This window comes from Syngnathus typhle, linkage group LG13 (assembly GCF_033458585.1).
Source record: "Syngnathus typhle isolate RoL2023-S1 ecotype Sweden linkage group LG13, RoL_Styp_1.0, whole genome shotgun sequence".
NCBI lineage: Eukaryota > Metazoa > Chordata > Actinopteri > Syngnathiformes > Syngnathidae > Syngnathus > Syngnathus typhle.
The window spans coordinates 3,562,907-3,584,222 of record NC_083750.1 but is presented as its reverse complement, the minus strand read 5'-3'; the positions used below and the strand labels follow the sequence as shown (position 1 = coordinate 3,584,222).

General features: G+C 41.3%; 1 protein-coding gene across 3 annotated transcripts; it reads right to left on the bottom strand.

The window, feature by feature from the left end:
- Positions 1–113: 113 nt before the first annotated feature.
- Positions 114–16,848, bottom strand: vapal (VAMP (vesicle-associated membrane protein)-associated protein A, like). Of its 3 annotated transcripts, none has more exons than XM_061295625.1 (7): positions 16,358–16,474; positions 15,047–15,131; positions 4,280–4,432; positions 3,288–3,391; positions 1,887–1,967; positions 1,403–1,618; positions 114–942 (listed from the first exon to the last, which is right to left on the bottom strand). In XM_061295625.1, the coding sequence occupies exons 1-7, from the start codon at positions 16,391–16,393 to the stop codon at positions 808–810; spliced, it is 810 nt and encodes a 269-aa protein (XP_061151609.1). In that variant the 5' UTR covers positions 16,394–16,474; the 3' UTR covers positions 114–807. The 3 variants fall into 3 exon arrangements, with proteins under 3 accessions (XP_061151609.1, XP_061151608.1, XP_061151610.1); XM_061295624.1 differs by having other exon boundaries at positions 16,349–16,408; XM_061295626.1 differs by lacking the exons at positions 15,047–15,131; positions 16,358–16,474 and adding an exon at positions 16,641–16,848.
- Positions 16,849–21,316: the final 4,468 nt, after the last annotated feature.

The window sequence follows — 21,316 nt, the reverse complement described above, 5'->3', positions numbered from 1 at the left end:
AACGAGTTACCGCATTAACTATTGTATCATGTTATTACGTATTTTGAAAATTTTTAGGGGGGCAACATTGTTGCTAAATAATTATGGTTAAAAACAAAGGAATAGACTCCATATGGAAAGCATCGGGGTTTTTTTTGTCCTCCATTTTATTTTCAATGTTTATTATAATGGGACAGAATTTAAGTATGGAGACCCATTTCAGTCAATGTTTACCTCAGATGGGAATAGAAGATTTGTATAATAATTAATAATAATAATAATATAAAGTCTGCATTGGTGGGTAAAGAATAGACAAATGTACAAGGAGGCACCTTGATCCCCAACTGGACGCGAACATTCCAAGAAGTAGAAGAGAAAGTAGTGATCCAGTGATGGAAGTTCTTCATCTTTGTTTAAAAAGAATTTCATTAAAACAATTGAGTCCACACCGATTACAAGCAAGAGAGCGAGACGGAGAGACAGCGAGAGAGACAGCGAGAGAGAGAGCGAGAGCGAGAGAGAGAGCGAGAGAGAGGGGTGGTTATGATTCACTTCCTTGTGGACTGACAGTTAACTTTCCATCACATGACCTGAAGCCTTCTAAGGGGGAGAAAAAAAGAACACAATCCCTTTGTCTTTGCTTTCCCAACGCGTGTGCGCATTTAACCGTGTGTGAAAGTTAAAAATAAACATGAAAGAAAAGGCAGCGCCTTTGTCGTACACGCATGTTGGCCTGGAAGCTCACGCTAGCAGTGATATGGCGATGTCAAGACAAAACACTTGATTTGAGGGAAAGAGGGGCGGAGCCGCCACCGCCGACCCACGAGTCTACAAGATGAACTTCCCTAGGAAGAAGCCGATGAAGATGGCCGCGATGACCACCAGGAGAGAGGGCAGGGAGGCGGCCGAGTTGGAGGTTGCGTGATCCGAGCGTGCCACCTTCCTCATGCGCGCGCCGTCGTCCTGCAAAGCGCACTGATGTCAACTCGTGCTCCGACTGTAAAGACTTAACGGAATGTCGCCGGTTTCTTTTGGCACAAAAAAATCTGATTTCAGCTTTCATCATGCATTTTTTTCCTAATCAAATCGGTGGTTTATTTTTAAGCGTAACTTAAGATGAGTTTGAAAGGATAAAGTGTCAACTCGTGCTCCGACTATAAAGTCTTAGCACAATGTCGCCGGTTTCTTTTGGCACAAAAAAATCTGATTTCAGTTTTCATCGTGCATTTTTTCCTAATCGAATCAGTTGTTTATTTTTAAGCGTAATTTAAGATGAGTTTGAAAGGATTAAGTATTTTGGATCACAGTTTTTGGTATATACAGTAGATCCGTGACTGCCTTAGCAATACATCGTACATAAATCAGAACGATATCTTTGGCCATGTGTTGCAGAAATGACAATTGCCTTCTACTTGTGTCTCACCTTTAAGTGTCGGTTCTCCTCAGCGATTTTGCTCATCTCCGCCTGCAACCGCTTACACTTCTCCAGCAACTTCTTCATCTCGCTGTCATCCAATGAGGAAGCAGAGGCAGTGGCCGTATTGGTGGCGGCGGGTGCTGGTGTTGCTGTCGCGGCTGAGGGCGGCTCAGCCTTGGCAGAGTTCATCACCGGGGCAGATTTGCTCACGTCCACATCATTCTGAAAGTAGGGAAGGAAACCCTGAGTGGATGCTTGTGCAACTACTATGACGTTGAGGTTATGTTTATATCAAATATAGCCACATTCAATAAATTCAAATACCGTAGAAGAGTTCATTCTTTCAAAAGAAACCTTTCAGAAAAAAAATCATTTTGTTTGCTATATTGATTTTTGGATTTGGGAGTTAGCCTTGCGTTGATGTGCATATGGTCCCCTGGTAAAATGAGACTTGGGGCATAATTAATTAGCGTCAGCGCCGGTTTCTTACCATCTTATCGTTTTCAGAAGGCAGCTCAAAGACGCATCTTAACTTGGAATCCATGAGGTCATCGGGTTTTGCGTCTTTCCACTGGCAGCGGCCGAGAAAAGAGCGCAAAGTGGGAGATGTTAGTTATTGTCACCCTGCAGTTCTACCAAATATCACAAAACATTTTGGCACATTTACTCGAGAGCACACGATTGTGCCAGAACCCCGATGAACAAGCTTAACTACTAACATCCAGAGCAGGGGTCACCAACTTTTCTTAAACCGAGAGCTACTTCCTGGGTACTGATTAAGGCAAAGGTCTACCAGTTTGAAACACACTTCTGAAATTGCCAATTTGCTCAATTTGGCTTTCACTATGTGTTATTATTGTCATTTCCAGTTCACATGTAAGTGTGATTTTACCAAGAATAGCAAAAATACAGTCAAACCTTGGTTTTTGACCACAATCCGTTCCAGAAGGCGGTTCGAGAAGCGAATCGGTCGAATTCCGAATGTATTTTTCCCATTACAAATAATGGACAAGGCAAGACAAAAAAAAACCCGGCCATTTTTAAGCATTTTTTTCATTTGCACATATTTGTCCAATCGCGCAACTGCAGCGCACCGCCGAACGCGCAACTGTGGAGCGTCGGCCATCACGCAACAGCACCGCGCTGGTCGCATTATTGTGACAGAGCCGTCGCTGAGATTTAGAAAATATTTTTAAAGTCCTGATGTACTTTCCAAAATTTAAGTGGGCCTAAGTGCGCAGGGAGCTTAATTTTGTCCGATTGCACAACTGCAGCGCACCGCACCGCCGAACGCGCAACTGCTCCGCGCTGGTTGCATTATTGTGACAGAGCCGTCGCTAAAATTTAGAAAATATTTTTAGAGTCCTGATGTACTTTCCAAAATTTAAGTGAACCTCAGTGCGCAGGGAGCTTAATTTGGTCCGATCGCGCAACCGCAGTGCGCCCGGGCGCTAACTGTCGCATTGCTTTAAGAGCGTCTGTGTTTTAGGATGGCTTTTCTGCTCCCACCTGCTTTCTTTGGAGGCATGATTAGGGGTTTATACAATCCTCAAAGTAACGAAAATACAATAACACCGGAGTCAGTCGGCATCCGGGCCGCGCGGTCGGGTTTTCTCGGGTCCTCCCGGCTCATCTCGCGAGAATTCCGATTTGTTTGAGAACCAGGACGTTCGAAAAGCGAGGTTTGACTGTAAAATAAATAGATGCAGCTCACTGACAACTGCCGCTATTTGAGCTAATTTTAGAACAGTCCGGCGGGCGACTCGTGTGGTACTCACGGGCGACCTAGTGACCCCTGATACAGAGGGTCCTGGTAACAGATTAGTGATTTGCTGCCCTCTAGTGGTAAAATAAGGGCACAGTTCAATCGTCACACATGCTTGCTCCTCACCAAAGAGTCCATGTCAGAGACATTGGGTGGGGCGAAGATTGTCTGCACCATGAATTTGTGTTTGCTCTTCTCATTGGGGTCATAGTCAAAGGGCTGTAGCATAACTGAAAAGGGAAAGATAACACAATTAGCAGGGATGAGAATGGCAAATGTGAAAAAGTACGGAAAAGTAGTAGGGGGGTATACGCTGTCGTGGCGGGCGGGGGAATGCCCGCGAGGGTCGCCGAGGCCAACGTTGCCTGGCCTGCTAGCCGGCCACTCCCCCCCATATATATAAAAAAATATATTTTCTCAACGGATTTACACGATTCACGAACATACTTTCCACGGAAAAAAACACGGAAATCCGTGGATCCGCGGAAAATTCTCGTCCCTGAATTAGAGTGAACTTGTCCATTGGGGAAGATTATATTAAAGGGGACATATTATGATTTAGTTTTTATTTAAGATTTAGTTTTGTGCCATCCTTAAAAGTGTCATTAAAATCAAAATCTGCTTGAGTAAATTGGCATGAAATGATGAAACACTAAAAATGTTGCAATCCATATCCATCTTCAAGGCAAATCTAAAAAATCAACTCCTATCAATGTATATTTAATGTGCTGGTTATAAATTGCATGAACACCCGTGTCCTGTTGTTAATATATTAGTTGTTAATTTATAAATTGCAAATGTACTTTACATCAAATCCAGAGTAACCAGAATACTGAGGTTGTCTATTGCTTGTCGTATGGTTGTTGTGTGCTGTACCTTGTTGTGTGTTTATTATTGTTGTATGTTGTCCAAAATGTAAGGATATCTGGCCAATATCTGATACTTATGGGAAACCAGCCCCCCTATTAAAAGCTTTAAATAGCTTGCTTGGGGTGACCTTTTCACACATCCGGAATTACTGTTTGTTGTTCCATGTTGTATGTCTTGGATATCGCGTGAATAAACTCAAACTCAAACTCAATTAAAAAACTGTCGCAGGTGGTGCAAACTTCACTGACCAGAGATGATGACGGCGGCTCCCGCTTCGATGACGCCGCTGTTGGGCCGTACACAATACCGGCGCGGCGCCGTCGTCTTGACTTTGAAACACACTCTTTTGTCTGAGGGGTTCTTCAGCTTGAGGTTGGTCGTGACGACATCTGTGAATGGACCTGGTGGAAGACAAATAGACAAACGGTGGAGTTAGTGTTACTACTAATATTTACACTGAATGGAACCATTTTTGGTGCCTGTCCATGTTTATTACATGGACATTTGTTGCGGCACTCACTTAACAGGATATGGTCTCCATGGAGGTATACAGAAAAAGAAAATAGATGCTCAAGGTGTGGGGTCAGTTAAAGGGGGAAAAAAAAAAGGACAAAAATAAAGTTATGTTTTATGTAACAGCAGCAAAGTGGAGTTAAGGCAGCTTAGAGCAAAAACATTCACTTAGGAATTTGAGCACTGCGTGTACACAACCACTCGCCCGCAGATACTACTAGAAGGTAAATGTAATCAAGTACACTGCTCAGAAAAAATAAAGGAACACACTCAGATTGAAATCTGAAAAAAAAAAAGTTGGATATCTATACTGATATGGACAGTTTAATGTCTCAGGGACAAAATGATGCCACATCTTTCGATGAAAATAAAAGTTTTCAGCCTACAGAGGGCTCAGTATATAGACACCCCAAAAATCTAAGTGAAAAAATGATGTGGCAGGCTCATCCATTTTGCCTTAATTCCATTTCTGAAACTCAAAATTATTTTCAATATCTTGTGTGGCCCCCACGGGCTGGTATGCATGCTTCACAACGTCACGGGACACTCCTAATGAGACGACGGATGGTGTCTTGTGGGATGTCCTCCCAGATCTGTCTAAGGGCATCAGCAAGCTCCTGTAAAGTCTGAGGAGCTACCTGGCGGCGTCTGATGGACCGAAATATTATGTCCCAGAGGTGTTCTATCTATTCAATTGTGTCAATTCTTTCATCCTCCAGATACTGTCTGCATACGCTTGCCACATTGTTGTGGATCAGGAGGAACCCAGGACCTACTGCACCAGCGTAGGGTCTGACCATGGGTGCAAGGATTTCATCCCGATACCTAATGGCAGTCAGACTGCCGTTCTCTAGCCTGTAGAGGTCTGTTCGTCCCTTCATGGAAATGCCCCCCCCCAAGACCATCACTGACCCACCACCGAACAGGTCATTCTGAATGATGTTGCAGGAAGCATAGCGCTCTCCTTGGCTTCTCCAGACCCTTTCACGTCTATCACAGGTGCTCATGGTAAACCTGCTCTCATCTGTGAAAAGCACAGGGCGCCAGTGGCGGACTTGCCAAATCTGCTGTTCTATGGCAAATGCCAATCGAGCTCCATGGTGCTGAGCAATGAGCACAGGGCACACGACAGGACGTCGTGCACTGAGGCCACCCTCGTGAAGTCTGTTTCTGACTGTTTGGGCAGAGACATTCACACCAGTAGCCTGCTGGAGGTCATTCTGTAGGGCTCGGGCAGTGCTCAACCTGTTCCTCCTTGCACAAAGAAGCAGATATCGGTCCTGCTGATGGAATGAGGACCGTCTACGGCGCTGTCCAGCTCTCCTAGAGTAACTGCCTGTTCTCCTGGAATCTCCTCCATGCTCTGGAGATTGTACTGGGAGACACATCAAATCTTCTTGCAACAGCACGCATGGATGTACCATCGTGGAGGAGTTGGACAATCTGCGCTACTTCAGGGGGGTTAAGAAATTGCCTCATGCTCCCAGTCGTAATGATGACTCTTGCTAAAGCCAACACTTATGGAAAAACAGTTATAAAAGGTCAAGAGGGAGGCACTTGAAATGGCCTCCACCTGCAAAACCAGTCCTGTTTTGGGGACCATCTCGTTGTTGCCCCTCTAGTGCACCTGTTGTTAATTCCATCAACACCAATGCAGCTGAAACGGATTAACAACCCCTTCTGCCACGTACCTGACCAAAACCTTATCAGAAAAGTGTAATTGAATTCATGCCATACCCTGCTAAAAAACTGTTCCTTTAATTTTTTTGAGCAGTGTATTTGATGGAATAAGTGATAGGATAATTGATTCTAAGATGATCAGTGATGATGAACAGCCATAAATTACCGTTTTTTTCCATGTATAGTGCGCCCCCATGTATAGTACGCACCCCTAACAATGGCATGCTGATGCTGGAAAAAAGCTTGTACCCATGTATAATACGCACCCAATTTTTATGAATTTTTTTTAATTTTTTTTAAATTTTTTTTTTTTTTTTTTTTTTTTAAGTCCCAAAGATCGTCACACACGCAGGGAGGCAATGGGTCCCATTTTTAAAGTCTTTGGTATGGTCTTAACTAGGCTGGATGTCATTTTTTTTGTTGGCGTTGATTTCTCCGACTGCCCCTAAACGCACCACCGCGCTCCGTGCGCACACGGCGGCTCTGTATGGGAGAGACGTTGAAGAGGAATAAAAACACCCTTGGAAACCAAAACTTGCCCCTCGTCGTGACTCGGAGCCGCAACAAATGTTTCGGATTTGTGTAGGGTACATTGTGGCAGACGGCAAACTAGCAGGTGATCGAGCGAGCGTCTGATACAAGAGCATTGCGGTCGTATGGAGCGTGTTTGAAATGAACAGCAGAGACGAAAGGAACAAGGCAAAGTGTTGTGAAATAAAATATTACCTGTAATACGCATTTTGTTATTTGCTGATTGAAACTGCTAATTAAACTGTGAATTGAAACTAATAGGTGGAGAACTGAACTCTCGCTCTTTATATAGCTGACGTGTCTTGCGCAACCGTTCTGCGCATCTGTAATGGCGGCCTCCGTATGACGTCCGGTCCGCGATGGAGATTAAAAAACAAACAATATTTGACAATAACACACCATCGAGGATTGCACCATCGCATCAAACGATGTGTCGTCAATTATGAATTTTACTAAGTGTGTTGGGCAGGATGGCTGAATGCGATGCGCGATTGACAACAAACAAGAAGAAAGGTGAGTTTTATTTCGGGGGAGATTTGTCATGTCTCGTCCCCAGTTTTGCTATGTGTCTAGGTTGCCATAGTTTCTGTTCGTGTCACCCCGCTCTTCCTGTGTCACCTCAATCGATGTAACGTGTTTTGTATTTAAGTCCTGTCTGCCCCTCGCTCACCGTTGGATCATTGCATGTGTTACTGTCATTCTGTTCCTGTCTTTGGTAATGTCACCCTGTCTTTTTGTTCCACGACTTTGTCGGTCAGTCCTGTTGTTGGTTTTGTTGTACCATGACTTTATTTAAAAAAAAAAAAAAAAAAAATTAAAAAAAAAAATTTTTTTTTTTTTCTTTGTACCCATGTATAATACGCACCCCAGATTTTAGGACAATAAATTAGTAAAATATTGCGCACTATACACGGAAAAAAACGGTAATAACCAAAGAGCGGAAGTTCCCAAATGCGCTCTTCATACTCTAGGAAAAATAAGAAAAAAGATGGCAAAAAGTTGGAAAAATAACAAAAGGTCATTTGAACAATCGCACAACTCATTTAGGCAGATGTCCATAGTTGCAAGGCCAAATTGAATTAAAGCTTGTTAGATTTGCGGTGGCATTGCAGAATGACTGGACAAGACTCCCCGCAGACAAGAGAACGACAATAAAAGCCTTTACATTATTTCAATAAACTGAGCTGGATTAAAGGCAGCCTGGATGGGGACCACCTGAATGATTTGAGAATACCTTTGGCGTGTACACATTAGGTCCCAGCTGATCCGGAATATAGGTCGCATTAGCCATAAAATCCACAATAACGTGAAAAAAACCATACAAGTCGCTCCAGAGTATAAATCGCATTTTGGGGGAAATTTAATTGACAAAATCCAACACCAAGAACAGACATGAACGAGCAACAACAGGCTAAACGATAGGTAAGCTAACGTGACTTAAACACTAACAAAGAGCTGAGAACGGGCCTGACGTAACATTCAGAATTATTCAGATAACTATTACATAAACAACACGTTTATAAAACCATCTGCGTCACTCCAATTCATTAAATCCATCCATCATCCTTTATGTCAGTGCTTCTCAAATAGTGGGGCGCGCCCCCCTTGGGGAGCGCGGTGCTATTCCTGGGGGGGGGCGTGTGACCCTGGGGAACAGGCTTTTTTTTTGGCAGTACTAGAATAAAGTGTAATTGCGCGTTTACTACAGCAGGGGGCAGTGGCGCTCTCATTGTTACTTCTGTCACGTTTGCGACAGTGCAACATTTTACGACTTACAAGACAAGTTAGGATAGTCACGGTGGGGAGGGGGGGCGCGAATAGATTTCTTCTTGCTAGGGGGGGGCGTAACAGAAAATAATTGAGAAGCACTGCTTTATGTCAACAATGGGTGTGCGGCGCTTGCACTTCAAAATATTCTACAGGCCCATATAACAATATATAAATTATATATCAAAAAACTATTATATAAGCAATAATATTATCAAACCATCTGTGTCACTCCAAATCATTAAATCCATCGATCAAATTCCTCGTCCTTTGTCAACAACGCCGCGCGTGAGCCCTGACGTCAGCCTCGTCGTTATTCCACGGATCTAGTGTATACCGTTTTTTCCCATGTATAATGCGCAAAATTTAACTAATTTATTGTCCTAAAATCTGGGGTGCGCATTATACATGGGTACACTTTTTTTTTTTTTTAATCCGGATATCATATGAAGGCCGCCATTACAGATGCACTTTCTTCTAGCAACTTTTTCCACATAGGTGTTTATGTGTCATCAGCATATTCTGCCAAATCATTGTAACGCTGTACATCAATAGATGTTTTCTATGACAATGAAGTACCGTTTTTTTTCCATGTATAATGCGCAAAATTTAACTACCGTATTTTCCGCCCTATAAGGCGCACCTAAAAACCTAAATTCTTATCAAAAGTCAACAGTGCGCCTTATAGTCCAGTGCGCCTTATATATGGATCAAGTGATGAATTTGTTGATCCATACTGGTTGTACACAGTGCTCTGCTAAAATGTTTTAGTACGTTTTAGTACGACTAGTAAATTACAAGGTCGTATCGCTTCCCAACATTACGGTAACTGTAGTCAGGGGGCGTCACCGAATAGCTGTTGTACCCGCGAGGCAATTTCATTTCAAAATAGGCTGCTCCGTTAATATTTCGAGTAAATCTACGGATCGATATGGAAGGGAAACATAGGCAAGTAGTACCAGTGCGTTAGATCGAACTTTAGTCAGTTCTGATCATTTTATAGGAGCTCGTTTGAGAAACGCGATTGTTTACACTTTGCTGAGGTTCATGGGAGATTGCGAGCTGAGGGTCATGGGTTTTTGCGGATGGCTAATGCTATAACGATAGCTGCTATACGCGCGAGGCTATTTCATGTCAAAATAGGCTGCTCTGTTCATGTTTCGAGTAAATCTACGGATCGATATGGAAGGGAAACATAGGTAAGTAGTACCAATGCGTTAGATCAAACTTTAGTCAGTTCTGATCATTTTATAGGAGCTCGTTTGAGAAACGCGATTGTTTACACTTTGCTGAGGCTCATGGGAGATTGCGAGCTGAGGCTCATAGGAAATTGCGGATGGCTTATGCTATAACGATAGCTGCTATACGCGCGAGGCTATTTCATGTCAAAATAGGCTGCTCTGTTAATGTTTCGAGTAAATCTACGGATCGATATGGAAGGGAAACATAGGCAAGTAGTACCAATGCGTTAGATCGAACTTTAGTCAGTTCCAATCATTTTATAGGAGATCGTTTGAGAAACGCGATTGTTTACAGAGGGCTCGTTGGTCATTGGCTAGTGGGTGCATACCGCAACCCTAGTCAACCTCAGTTTGTTGCAGTAAAGCTTCTATTTTATGCGCCTTATAGGCCAGTGCGCCTTATAAATGGACAAAGTTTTAAAATGGGCCGTTCATTGAAGGTGCGCCTTATATCCCGGTGCGCCTAATAGGGCGGAAAATATGGTAATTTATTGTCTTAAAATCTGGGGTGCGCATTATACATGGGTACAAAAAAATATCCATGTATAATTATTTTTTTAATTGGGCTATGATACGGAGGCCGCCATTACAGATGCGCTTTCTTCTCTGCTGTTCACTTCAAACACGCTCCATACGAACACAATGCTCTTGTATCAGACGCTTGCTCGATCACCTGCTCATTTGCTGTCACAATGTACCCTACACAAATCCGAAACATTTCTTCGCTATCGAGTTTGCTAGCGCATGCGCAGTGATACTGACTGGCAGAATAACATCCGGTTGTTCCCAAAGATGATCTTTTTTCTGAAGTAATTTTACATTTACGGACTTAAGTAGGAGTCAAAATTTGGGTGCGTATTATACATGGGTACAGGCTTTTTTCCAGCATCAACATGCCATTTTTAGGGTGCGTATTATACATGGGGGCGCATTATACATAGAAAAAAACGGTAACTATATTGTAGCAATAACAAAGTACAAGGAAAGACGTGGGTTTGGTAAACGGCTCTTTATTTAACAAAACAGGAGTTCAACGAGCCAACAACTACTGAACTGCAACAATAAAACCATATACAAGTTGCTAAACGTAATAAAATATATTAAATAACGATAACATCAATAGTTCACCGCAACACGGCCCCAAGCACTGGCGTTGACTTCCATCCCCGGAGGTGGCACTTCCAGCCACGGAGGTGGACGAGAAATCCATAGAATAGGACCGGGCGTGCGTAAAAGCCATGTCCGAGCCCCATCCACCATCCCCGGACAGCCACCCAGCTGAGCACCAGCCCCAGTCTTCTATCCACGGAGGTGAAAGAGAGCTCCGTAGAGTAGGACCGGGGGTGCGTAAAAGCCATGTCCGAGCCCCATCCACCGTCCTCGGACAGCCATCCAGCCGAGCCCCGGCCCCCGACTTCCATCCACGGAAGTGAAAGAGAGCTCTGTAGAGTAGGACCAGGCGTGCGTAAAAGCCATAATAGTTTTTCAAACCTTGTGTCACTCCAAATCATTAAATCCTTCAAACTCTTCATCCTCCGTGTCGCTTACAAACAAAGCCGCTAATGATGCCGGTAGTACGTGGGGCCCTTCGTCATCCCGTGATCGAATCTTTGTCCTTTATGTAAACAACCGCCGCGCCGCTGACGTCATTTGAAATTTAAATTACAGTAATCCCTTGCTACATTGCGGTTTCACTTTTTTTGGAAATTTTTAAAAAAAAATTCACATATAAGTCGCTCCTCGGTATAAGTCGCCCCCCCTACCCAAACTATGAAAAACAAAACGCGACGTATGGTTTGAAAATTACGGTATTTATTTTCAAGGCAACTATTTATCATTATGTTAAAATGAGAAAAGAGTTCAAATGAAGACAATGTCTGAGAATTAAATACTCCAATTAGGAAGACAAAAATGCATTTCATTTAATAATCTTTTGTTCTTTTTGACAAAACTTCCACAGATGAGTGAGATGGTCCCTGCGGTATGACAACAGGAATCTATGTACACAAGACAAAAAATCAGTTTGGGAACCACCATACTACGAAATCCCGGGAATAAATTCAAAACAAATCCGCTTAATAAATAACTTGTGATGCCCAACCCGGCCCCCAAGTGTTGTTCATACATTTAATTAGCCAATATCATAATCCCACAAAGCATTTTTGATGAAACAACATTTCAAGTTGGAAAGCAGAAGCATCATGAGACGGCTCTCTTTGCCGACTCCAAAGAGAATTGTGCTGATTAAGTTTAGTTGATTGAGCCCGACCCATCACTATTTTTGTCTAGCTGTTTTTCACCATGTCATAACTCATTAACGCTAAATGCAGTTGACAGAGTTTGAACTCTAATGGGAAGCGAGCTCAGTCATAAGATGACAAAGACAAAGTATTGATCCTTGCATGGATATGGAGCCATACAGCCACCACACTTTTATAGTTAATCTTAATTTACGTGCTTTGCTCCTAAAGAATGAAAAGTCTAACGTCCAATAAATAGCACAGCTGATTATTAACGTGTGCTAGCGTTGCTGATACTCAAGGTAATGTCTTGTAGTATAGCTGCTACTAATGTCTTGTAGCATAGCTGATGCTAATAGCATTGTTGAAGCTCAGGCTAGGAAAATGTGAATTTTGTGTTTGTGCATGGCAGGTCGTGCGGTATTAAAGGCTGTGCATTAAGCTTGGCCAGTGTTGACAAAAGGCTACATTCACACCCGCTGCTGAGAAAGATAAGACGGCAGGCATGACCTGCTTGCAGAACACAAGCACGGCAGTGTTGTTCCACACGCGTGGACTCAGGTACGTCACCAGGACATTTTTGCAAACCTGTTCGACTTTGTCAATGACAGTCTGTTGAGGACAATGTGTGCGCCAAAATAATCCGAGAAACTTGTGGATGCGTGGTGATCATTGCCTGTGATACGAATCACCCGCTCCCGATTACGCACACACGAAAGATGGCTACCAATAGTTTAACAAAACAAAAAAAACGTCTAAACCGATTAGCACAAAAAAGGCCAAGACGTTTTTTAATGGTTGACTCATTTCCACACATTACATATTTGTTCCATTTAAAATTTTTAGAGCATGATGCTTTAAGATGTCTTGTGCTTGACTGTTAGCTTAGAAAGAAACTTTTTCAATGTCCCCTCCTATGCTGCCTGTAAATAACAATTTCCCATCTTTCCTCCAAGTGCTGGCAAGCAACAGAAATACAGTACATACAGTACACCTTTATTATGTTTTACAACAATACTTAACCATAATTATAATTTCATATCTACCTGTGGATCCAATAATGACGACGCTTGTAGTAAAAATATATCCTACCAATTTACATATGGGCCATTCAGTTACATTTAAATGAATGGGACTGAGCCCTGCCTTTCAATCAGGGCTGCGGACTCGGTCGGATTTTTGCACCGAGTCCGGCTGTCCATTTTTTCTGTTAATTCATGTGACTGCTTAGTCTTTATTCAAGGCTAATTTAGATCAAAATCTAAATAATTACAACAGTTTTGTGATGGCTTTGTCTTTATTAAACATATAAACGAATACAATAAACAGATACTCAGATACGTCAGTCAATTTTAATTTTTCTAAAGGATTATTCTCATTTGATGCCATCCGCGTTCTGCCATTGAAGCGGGGTGCATTCAAAGACCAGTCGTACAGACGGAACACTCATTCACTTCACCAAAACGCAACAATATAATTACGTGAGCTCTTTACATAAACCTCGATGCAAAGAAACTCCTCTTTTTGGGTACAGGCTACAAGGAGTATATATTACAAAGGAGACTTTATACTTACATGTGATCATCATTCATCCATCCATCCATTTTATTTTATTACTCAGGTATTTTCAAAGCAAATTAATATTGTTGCATTTATTAATTTGCTTTAACATGACAGCGCAATATAATTAAAAGCTGACACAATAGCAATGTCAAACGTGTTCATTTAAGAAAAAGCCACGCACGTTTTGTGATCAAATCTTTCATAACGAATATGATTTGAGTGAATTGATTTTACAATTTTTATGCCCCCTTCCGACCATCTGTCACTTTGCTTGGGACAAAAGGAGCCTTCAGAACTGAAATTTCTTCTCAATTATTCATTCAAATCAATTCACTCATATTCTCGTTATGAAAGATTTGATCACAAAACGTTTCCGTCTGTACGACTGGTCTTTGAATGCACCCCGCTTCAATGGCAGAACGCGGATGAATTTAAAGACATCAACTGAGAATAATCCTTTATAAAAATTAAAATTGACTGACGCAAACGTGAGTTCTTCATGTTTTTATTGAAAACAACATAGTGCTGACGCCGTACGACATCGGTTTTTCGCTATAATTCGGTATAATTCGAGGTAGTCCACCCTTACCCAAAGTTAAGGTTTCATGGGAATATTATTGTCATAATTGTCTGGACCATATGATAATTGTTTAATGGTAGTTATTGATAGATCTTGAAGATGTCAAGTTATAGGTGCATAAGACTATGTTGTTCATGCGTTCATTGTAAGAGGGGAAGAGATGTTGTGTATTTTGGGCTAACTCAAATTCCGTAGTAGAAAACCCCCGAAAGTGGGATGGGCATTCTGTGTTGTTGTGGGACGCCCTGTGAACGCACTGTGAGTAAGGAATAAAGCAGTTATCATTCACGTCGTTGTCCGACCTATTCTTGCTATCTAAGAACCTGGAAAATAGTAAGGATATAACATATATCACGGGTCATTACGACGAGTTTGGTGGAGTTTTTACTGCTTCTTCCAACTCCTACCGCGCTGACTGTAACCTGACACTCTCTGGCTGAGTCTTGCCTCTTTTTTTTTTTAATTGTCGGACTCGGTGGACTCGGTCAAAATCAGCACTGAGTCCAAGTCCGGCAAAAATGACCGAGTCCGACCGAGTCCCCGAGTCCACAGCCCTGCTTTCAATATACCGTATCCCTATTTTTTGTCTTTATTCTGGCCTATTTTCTCTCTCTGTAGCAACCTGCGTCTTCCTTGACTGACACTCCATCCTTTATGGATTAAAAGGTTGTGATTGTCTGGGCCTGATCGAATATTTAAAAATAAATAAATAAAACAAAAATGTTAGTGACAGCCACACTGAGTCATGGGTCAACAGCAGGTAGCGTACCATGGAAAAGGAATAATACAAAGCAGTCCATTAAAATAAAAAAATGCACGATGAGCATAATTCAAGGCAACATGGAAATGACTCCAACAGAAATACACACGCGGGCCACCCACACTGGCTCCATCTATTACCTAAGCCCGGGCTGACACCTTGGCTCATCTTGTTGCATGCCAGCCAAGTTTGGGTCCCACGGGCCTGGTTGTGGTCTAAAAATAGCTGAGAAAAAAAAGAACACGAAAGAGGTCTGGCCCTTTCTATCCAACTAGAGGAATCCCAGATGAGGGCAGACATGTTCCTTTAACATTATAAAAAAGTCCGCTATTCAATGGTACATTGAAATGTTCGAAAGTAAGTACCCTGTTTTCGCCTCAATAAATCCAATGGGTTCAATGGCAACATCTGATATTTGGATTCATTACGTCTATTTGGTTTGTTTATTTAGTCTGACTGGAGAAAATGGATGCCTAATGGCATTAAGTATTAATTTATGGTTTAATTCAAGGACACCAAACATTGGGAGGGGGTAGCTTGAGTCACTTAAGTGCCTTTCCAAAACAATGGCAATGCACAAGAACACACTAAAAAAAAAAAAAAAAACTTTACATTCTATTAGATTGTTTTGTCCAGTATAAGGATGAGACATTCTTGTGCATTCGTCAGGCTTTGTCTGATTTTGCATATACCGTGTTTTACGCAAAATTTAACTAATTTATTGCCCTAAAATCTGGAGTGCGCATTATGCATGGATACAACATTTTTTGAAGAAAATCTCCCTCGAAATAAAACTTGAAATCACACCTTTCTTCTTGTTTGTTGTCAATCACGCATCGCATTCAGCCATCCTGCCCAACACACTTAATCAGTAAAATTAGAGTTATTTAGGCAAGGGATATTTTATTTTCTTTAAGCGATAGAAAAAAAAGCTTCCCCAAAAGCCTACTTTTTTTTTTTTTTACACAAAAATCTCAGTTATTTAGAACTCTTGAATAAATTAATTGTATAGAATTCTATGCAATGAATTTATTCCCAGAAAAGAGCATCCCTAGTACACATCCATCTATATAAAAAGCAGCAGTTTGAAATCAACAAATATTTCAAAATGAGCATAGGGGAGATGGTTTGTTGATAAAGTTTAAAAGGGGGACGTTTGAGACATGCTAACACTTGAGCTGCCTATAGCCAACGATTAAATGGCACATCACAGAAGGCTAGCCAGGTAAAGCTAACACCTTGCACCCAATGTACACAACCCTAAAGCCTTGCACTATTTCACCAAAGTGAGCTGCATCTCGATCATTAGCCAAGTTTGTTTTTCCAACTGACAGTCATTGAACTAGCTTGCCATAAACGTGTAGAATTCCTCCCGCACAAATTGAGTCATTTCATTGACAGGATCATTCAGACTTCAATTAAATGTGTTTGGCGATGCTAACATTGCGTACACGTTCACTTCCAGCGACGTAAGCCTGCCCCTGCATATTTCCCCCAGCTTTGGCCGCCAGCGTGGCCTCCAGGCCCGGCTCGCCCGCGTCACCGGAGCGCGAGGAGGTAGCAGCGGCCCGTCCGATCCGCGGCTAACTTAAAATGGCGCTGAACGTTGGCTTGCTCGCAGCCTGCGACAAGCCGCTGAAGTGAGTGTAAAAATACATTTGAAGCCCCGGCAACACACAGTCACGAGAAACTGGAACGCTTGGCGCGCAACAGGCAATCTGCGGGGTACCTTACCTTTAAATCTGAGGTCGGAAGGGGGCTCGAGAACGAGGACCTGGTCCAACTTGGACATTTTAGCTAAAGAGGAAGGGGATCTGTGTATGGGAACTGGTCACTACTGACTAATGAGTCTCTGCTACTCACTCCCTCTTCTCTCTCTCTCGCTTGCTCGCTCTCTCTCTCTCTCGGTCTCTCTCACCACTGAAGTGCGCGAGCATGTGGCCACTAATTCACGAGCGCGCACGCACAGTACACGGTGCTGACGTATGTGCGTGCGTGCGTGCTTACGTATGTATGCGACTCTTGCTGATGTTCCCGCCCCCGCCATTTTGAATTCCAGCCCGCGGGCCAAATCCGGCCTCCGGTCAGATTTCGCACGGCCCGCACCTTCGGTCTCATAATGAATTATTTAAGGCCCGCCTGCACTGTTAAACTGAATTTAAAAAATAATGAAACTCAAAACTATAATTGCTCCTTTTACCAAAAGGTGGCAGCACAACTTTAATAATATCGGTCTGCATCCGTGCCGCGAATCCCTCTCCGCTCATTTCTGCCTTGCCGACTGCAACAAGAAAAAACCCCGAGGAAAGTTGACATCTAGGGTCGTCGCTTTCAAGAGAGATGGGAATTACAATGCTTCTTCACTGAAAATCAAGGCAATTGGTTTTGTCTTATTTCTATAGAGATTGTATAGGTTGCCTTGTTTAATTAAGGATTTCAACCTAAACAGACACTACCAGACTAAACATGCCAACATACGACAAGCTAACAGGGAGTGGACGTGCTGATAAAGTGAAGCCGCTCCAAGCTTAACTAGCATCACAACAGCGATTTTTCACGCGGGGCTGAGTCAAATGTAAATATCACTAAAGCAAGCTACGAAGTGGCCATGTTAATACTGTTGATGTTATGAACCTGTAGACGTGACACAAACTATTACTTTCTGAAAGATATTGTAAATGACAAGAGAAAAATTAACTTGTTTTAAATTTTAATAATAACAGACAACTTTGCATTACTCCTGTTTAAAATGTTCATGAGGCAAAATAATTTTAAACTCATGTAAATTTAGGGTATTTCAAACAGTTTGTTCAATGTTATCTGACTCTTCAGATATGAATGAAAGGCAGAATGTGTTTTTACAGTTGTTCACATCTGCCTGAGTGGCTTATATTTGGTTATTTTGTCATTTGAAAAATAAAGACAATTGTGACAATGAAATTTGATTTATGTGTGTATTTGCATGGAATTTTTGTAGTTAAAAAATGTCTGAAAAAACTATTGGCCCCCGGGCCCCTTCACTTTATAAAATCTGGCCCTCCTTGCAAAAAGTTTGGACACACCTGACCGAACATGACTTGACGGACTGCAACACTTCACAAATTTGTTTAAATTTGACCAAATTGTTGTCTTAAATTCAGACTACAGAATCACATAGACTAGAATTTCAAACAAAATATCCACTTTAAAACTTATCACTAACTCTGCAGCGAACGAACACCTTCCACGGAGTTACCAATTTCAACCTTAAACAAATGAAATAAGCAAAACATCATACAGTTATGATTTTGGCCAATTGTCTCATTTAAGACAAATAAAACAAGGACAATGCAAAATACAATAAATGATGTAAGACTACTAACATGATTACTGAGAAATTAAAAAGAAAAGAAAAAAAAGCCACTTTTTTCTTCATATAACTGAACATTTATTCTCAACAAACTAAGACATTCTTATAAAACTGAACTCTCTCCCCCCTTCTGCGTAGCGTCCTGTACTTTTGCGCTATATTCTGACTCTGCTGTATGCACACTTGCTCCATTTTTGCCTCTCTTATTGTGTGAAGGCGAAGGCCTTCACACATATGTTATTCTACTCCATTCACTTTATTATTATTGTGTGAAGGCGAAGGCCTTCACACATATGTTATTCTACTCCATTTACTTTATTATTATTATTGTGTGAAGGCGAAGGCCTTCACACATATGTTATTCTACACCATTCTCTATTATTGTGTGAAGGCGAAGGCCTTCACACATTGATATTTGTGTGAAGGCGAAGGCCTTCACACATTGATATTGTACTTTATTATTAAACAACTTATTCCTCCCACTTTTTTGACATCTAACTACTCCCACATGCTTCAACCGATTCACCTCGTTCAACCTTTCACACGTTCCAAAAATTCATGGCACGCTTGCCAGTATTTTTCGCGTTCATAACATTTACCGTTTTTAAGTAATTAGCAAATTTGTGCCTTTTATTTCCCCATTCATTCTTAATGGCAATGTCAACCCGAGCCAGTTTCCTGTAGTGGGTTCGATTCCCACATTGGGCGTCATTAATTATTTTACTCTTTATTCTTCCCGCTTATCATTTTCAACGCTTATCATTTGTAACTAACATTCGCATTCAACATTCATTACATTAAGCAATTTCCACCACTTTGATTACGTATTCGCATTCAACAAACACATTCATTACATTAACCAATTGCAACCACGACATAGTAAGGGACTCAATTAGCTCGTGGGAAACACAAGTGATTCCAGTACACGAGCATCATTCCCGAGTGGTATCAAAACCCGCGTCAGTTCGATTCCCACATTGGGCGTCATTATTTATTTTACTCTTTATCCTTCCCGGTTATCATTTTCAACGGTTATCATTTGTAACTTTTGTCATTCGCATTCAACATTCATTACATTAAGCAATTTCCACCACTTTGATTACGCATTCGCATTCAACAAACACATTCATTACATTAACCAAATTCAACCAGCAAGAAGGAAGGGTCCTCATTAGCTCAGTCGGAAACACAATGGAGATGTCAACCCAAGCCAGTTTCCTGTAGTGGGTTCGATTCCCACATTGGGAGTCATAAATTATTTTACTCTTTATTCTTCCCCCTTATCATTTTCAACGCTTATCATTTGTACCTTTTTTGTAACATTTGTAACGTTTCATTTTTAACGCTTATCATTTGTACCTTTTTGTAACATGTATTTGTAACATTTTCCCATTTATTTCACAATTATCTATTTTCCCTTTGTATTCTTCCCGCTCATCATTTTTAACGCTTAACGTTTGTAACTTAACATCTGCCTTCGCCTTCACACGCAATTTCTTCCGAAATTGCAATTCTAGTTATTATTTTTATTAAACAACTTATTCCTCCCACTTTTTTGACATCTAACTACTCCCACATGCTTCAACCGATTCACCTCGTTCAAACTTTCACACGTTCCAAAAATTCATGGCAAACTTGCCACCTTTTTTCCCCTTCATAACATTTACCGTTTTTAAGTAATTAGCAAATTTGTGCCTTTTATTTCCCCATTCATTCTTAATGGCAATGTCAACCCGAGCCAGTTTCCTGTAGTGGGTTCGATTCCCACATTGGGCGTCATTAATTATTTTACTCTTTATTCTTCCCGCTTATCATTTTCAACGCTTATCATTTGTAACTAACATTCGCATTCAACATTCATTACATTAAGCAATTTCCACCACTTTGATTACGTATTCGCATTCAACAAACACATACATTACATTAACCAATTTCAACAACTCCATAGTAAGGGACTCAATTAGCTCGTGGGAAACACAGGTGATTCCAGTACACGAGCATCATTCCCGAGTGGTATCAAAACCCGTGTCAGTTCGATTCCCACATTGGGCGTTATTATTTATTTTACTCTTTATCCTTCACGGTTATCATTTTCAACGGTTATCATTTGTAACTTTTGTCATTCGCATTCAACATTCATTACATTAAGCAATTTCCACCACTTTGATTACGCATTCGCATTCAACAAACACATTCATTACATTAACCAGATTCAACCAGCAAGAAGGAAGGATCCTCATTAGCTCAGTCGGAAACACAATGGAAATGTCAACCCGAGCCAGTTTCCTGTAGTGGGTTCGATTCCCACATTGGGAGTCATAAATTATTTTACTCTTTATTCTTCCCCCTTATCATTTTCAACGCTTATTATTTGTACCTTTTTTGTAACATTTGTAACGTTTCATTTTTAACGCTTATCATTTGTACCTTTTTGTAACATGTATTTGTAACATTTTCCCATTTATTTCACAATTATTTCTTTCCCTTTTCATTCTTCCCGCTCATCATTTTTAACGCTTAACGTTTCTAAATTAACATCTGCCTTCGCCTTCACACGCAATTTCTTCCGAAATTGCAATTCTAGTTGTGTGAAGGCGAAGGCCTTCACACATATGTTATTCTACACCATTCTCTATTATTGTGTGAAGGCGAAGGCCTTCACACATATGTTATTCTACACCATTCTCTATTATTATTATTATTGTGTGAAGGCGAAGGCCTTCACACATATGTTATTCTACACCATTCTCTATTATTATTATTGTGTGAAGGCGAAGGCCTTCACACATATGTTATTCTACACCATTCTCTATTATTGTGTGAAGGCGAAGGCCTTCACACATATGTTATTCTACTCCATTTACTTTATTATTATTATTATTCTATTTTATTCCCGCCACTTTTTTGTCCCGCTTCTTCTTCCACAAAATTCATCCGATTCACTCCATTCCACTTTTCACGTATTCCAAATATTCACGACATGAGCGCTTGTATTTTTCTCATTCCGAAAATTTTCCGATTCCGCAAAATTCCCAAAATTCCGACAAATTTTTCCCCATCC

What these genes read in the sequence shown, in the direction of transcription:
- vapal (XM_061295624.1), bottom strand. Translation starts at nt 16,393, where the DNA reads ATGCAGGGGCAGGCTTACGTCGCTGGAAGTGAACGTGTACGCAAT. An exon ending in AGGTGTCAGCCCGGGCTTAG is followed by an intron (nt 4,433 to 15,046) that starts GTAATAGATGGA and finishes GTCTTCCACCAG; the next exon opens with GTCCATTCACAGATGTCGTC. An exon ending in CTTCTGAAAACGATAAGATG is followed by an intron (nt 1,619 to 1,886) that starts GTAAGAAACCGG and finishes CCCTACTTTCAG; the next exon opens with AATGATGTGGACGTGAGCAA.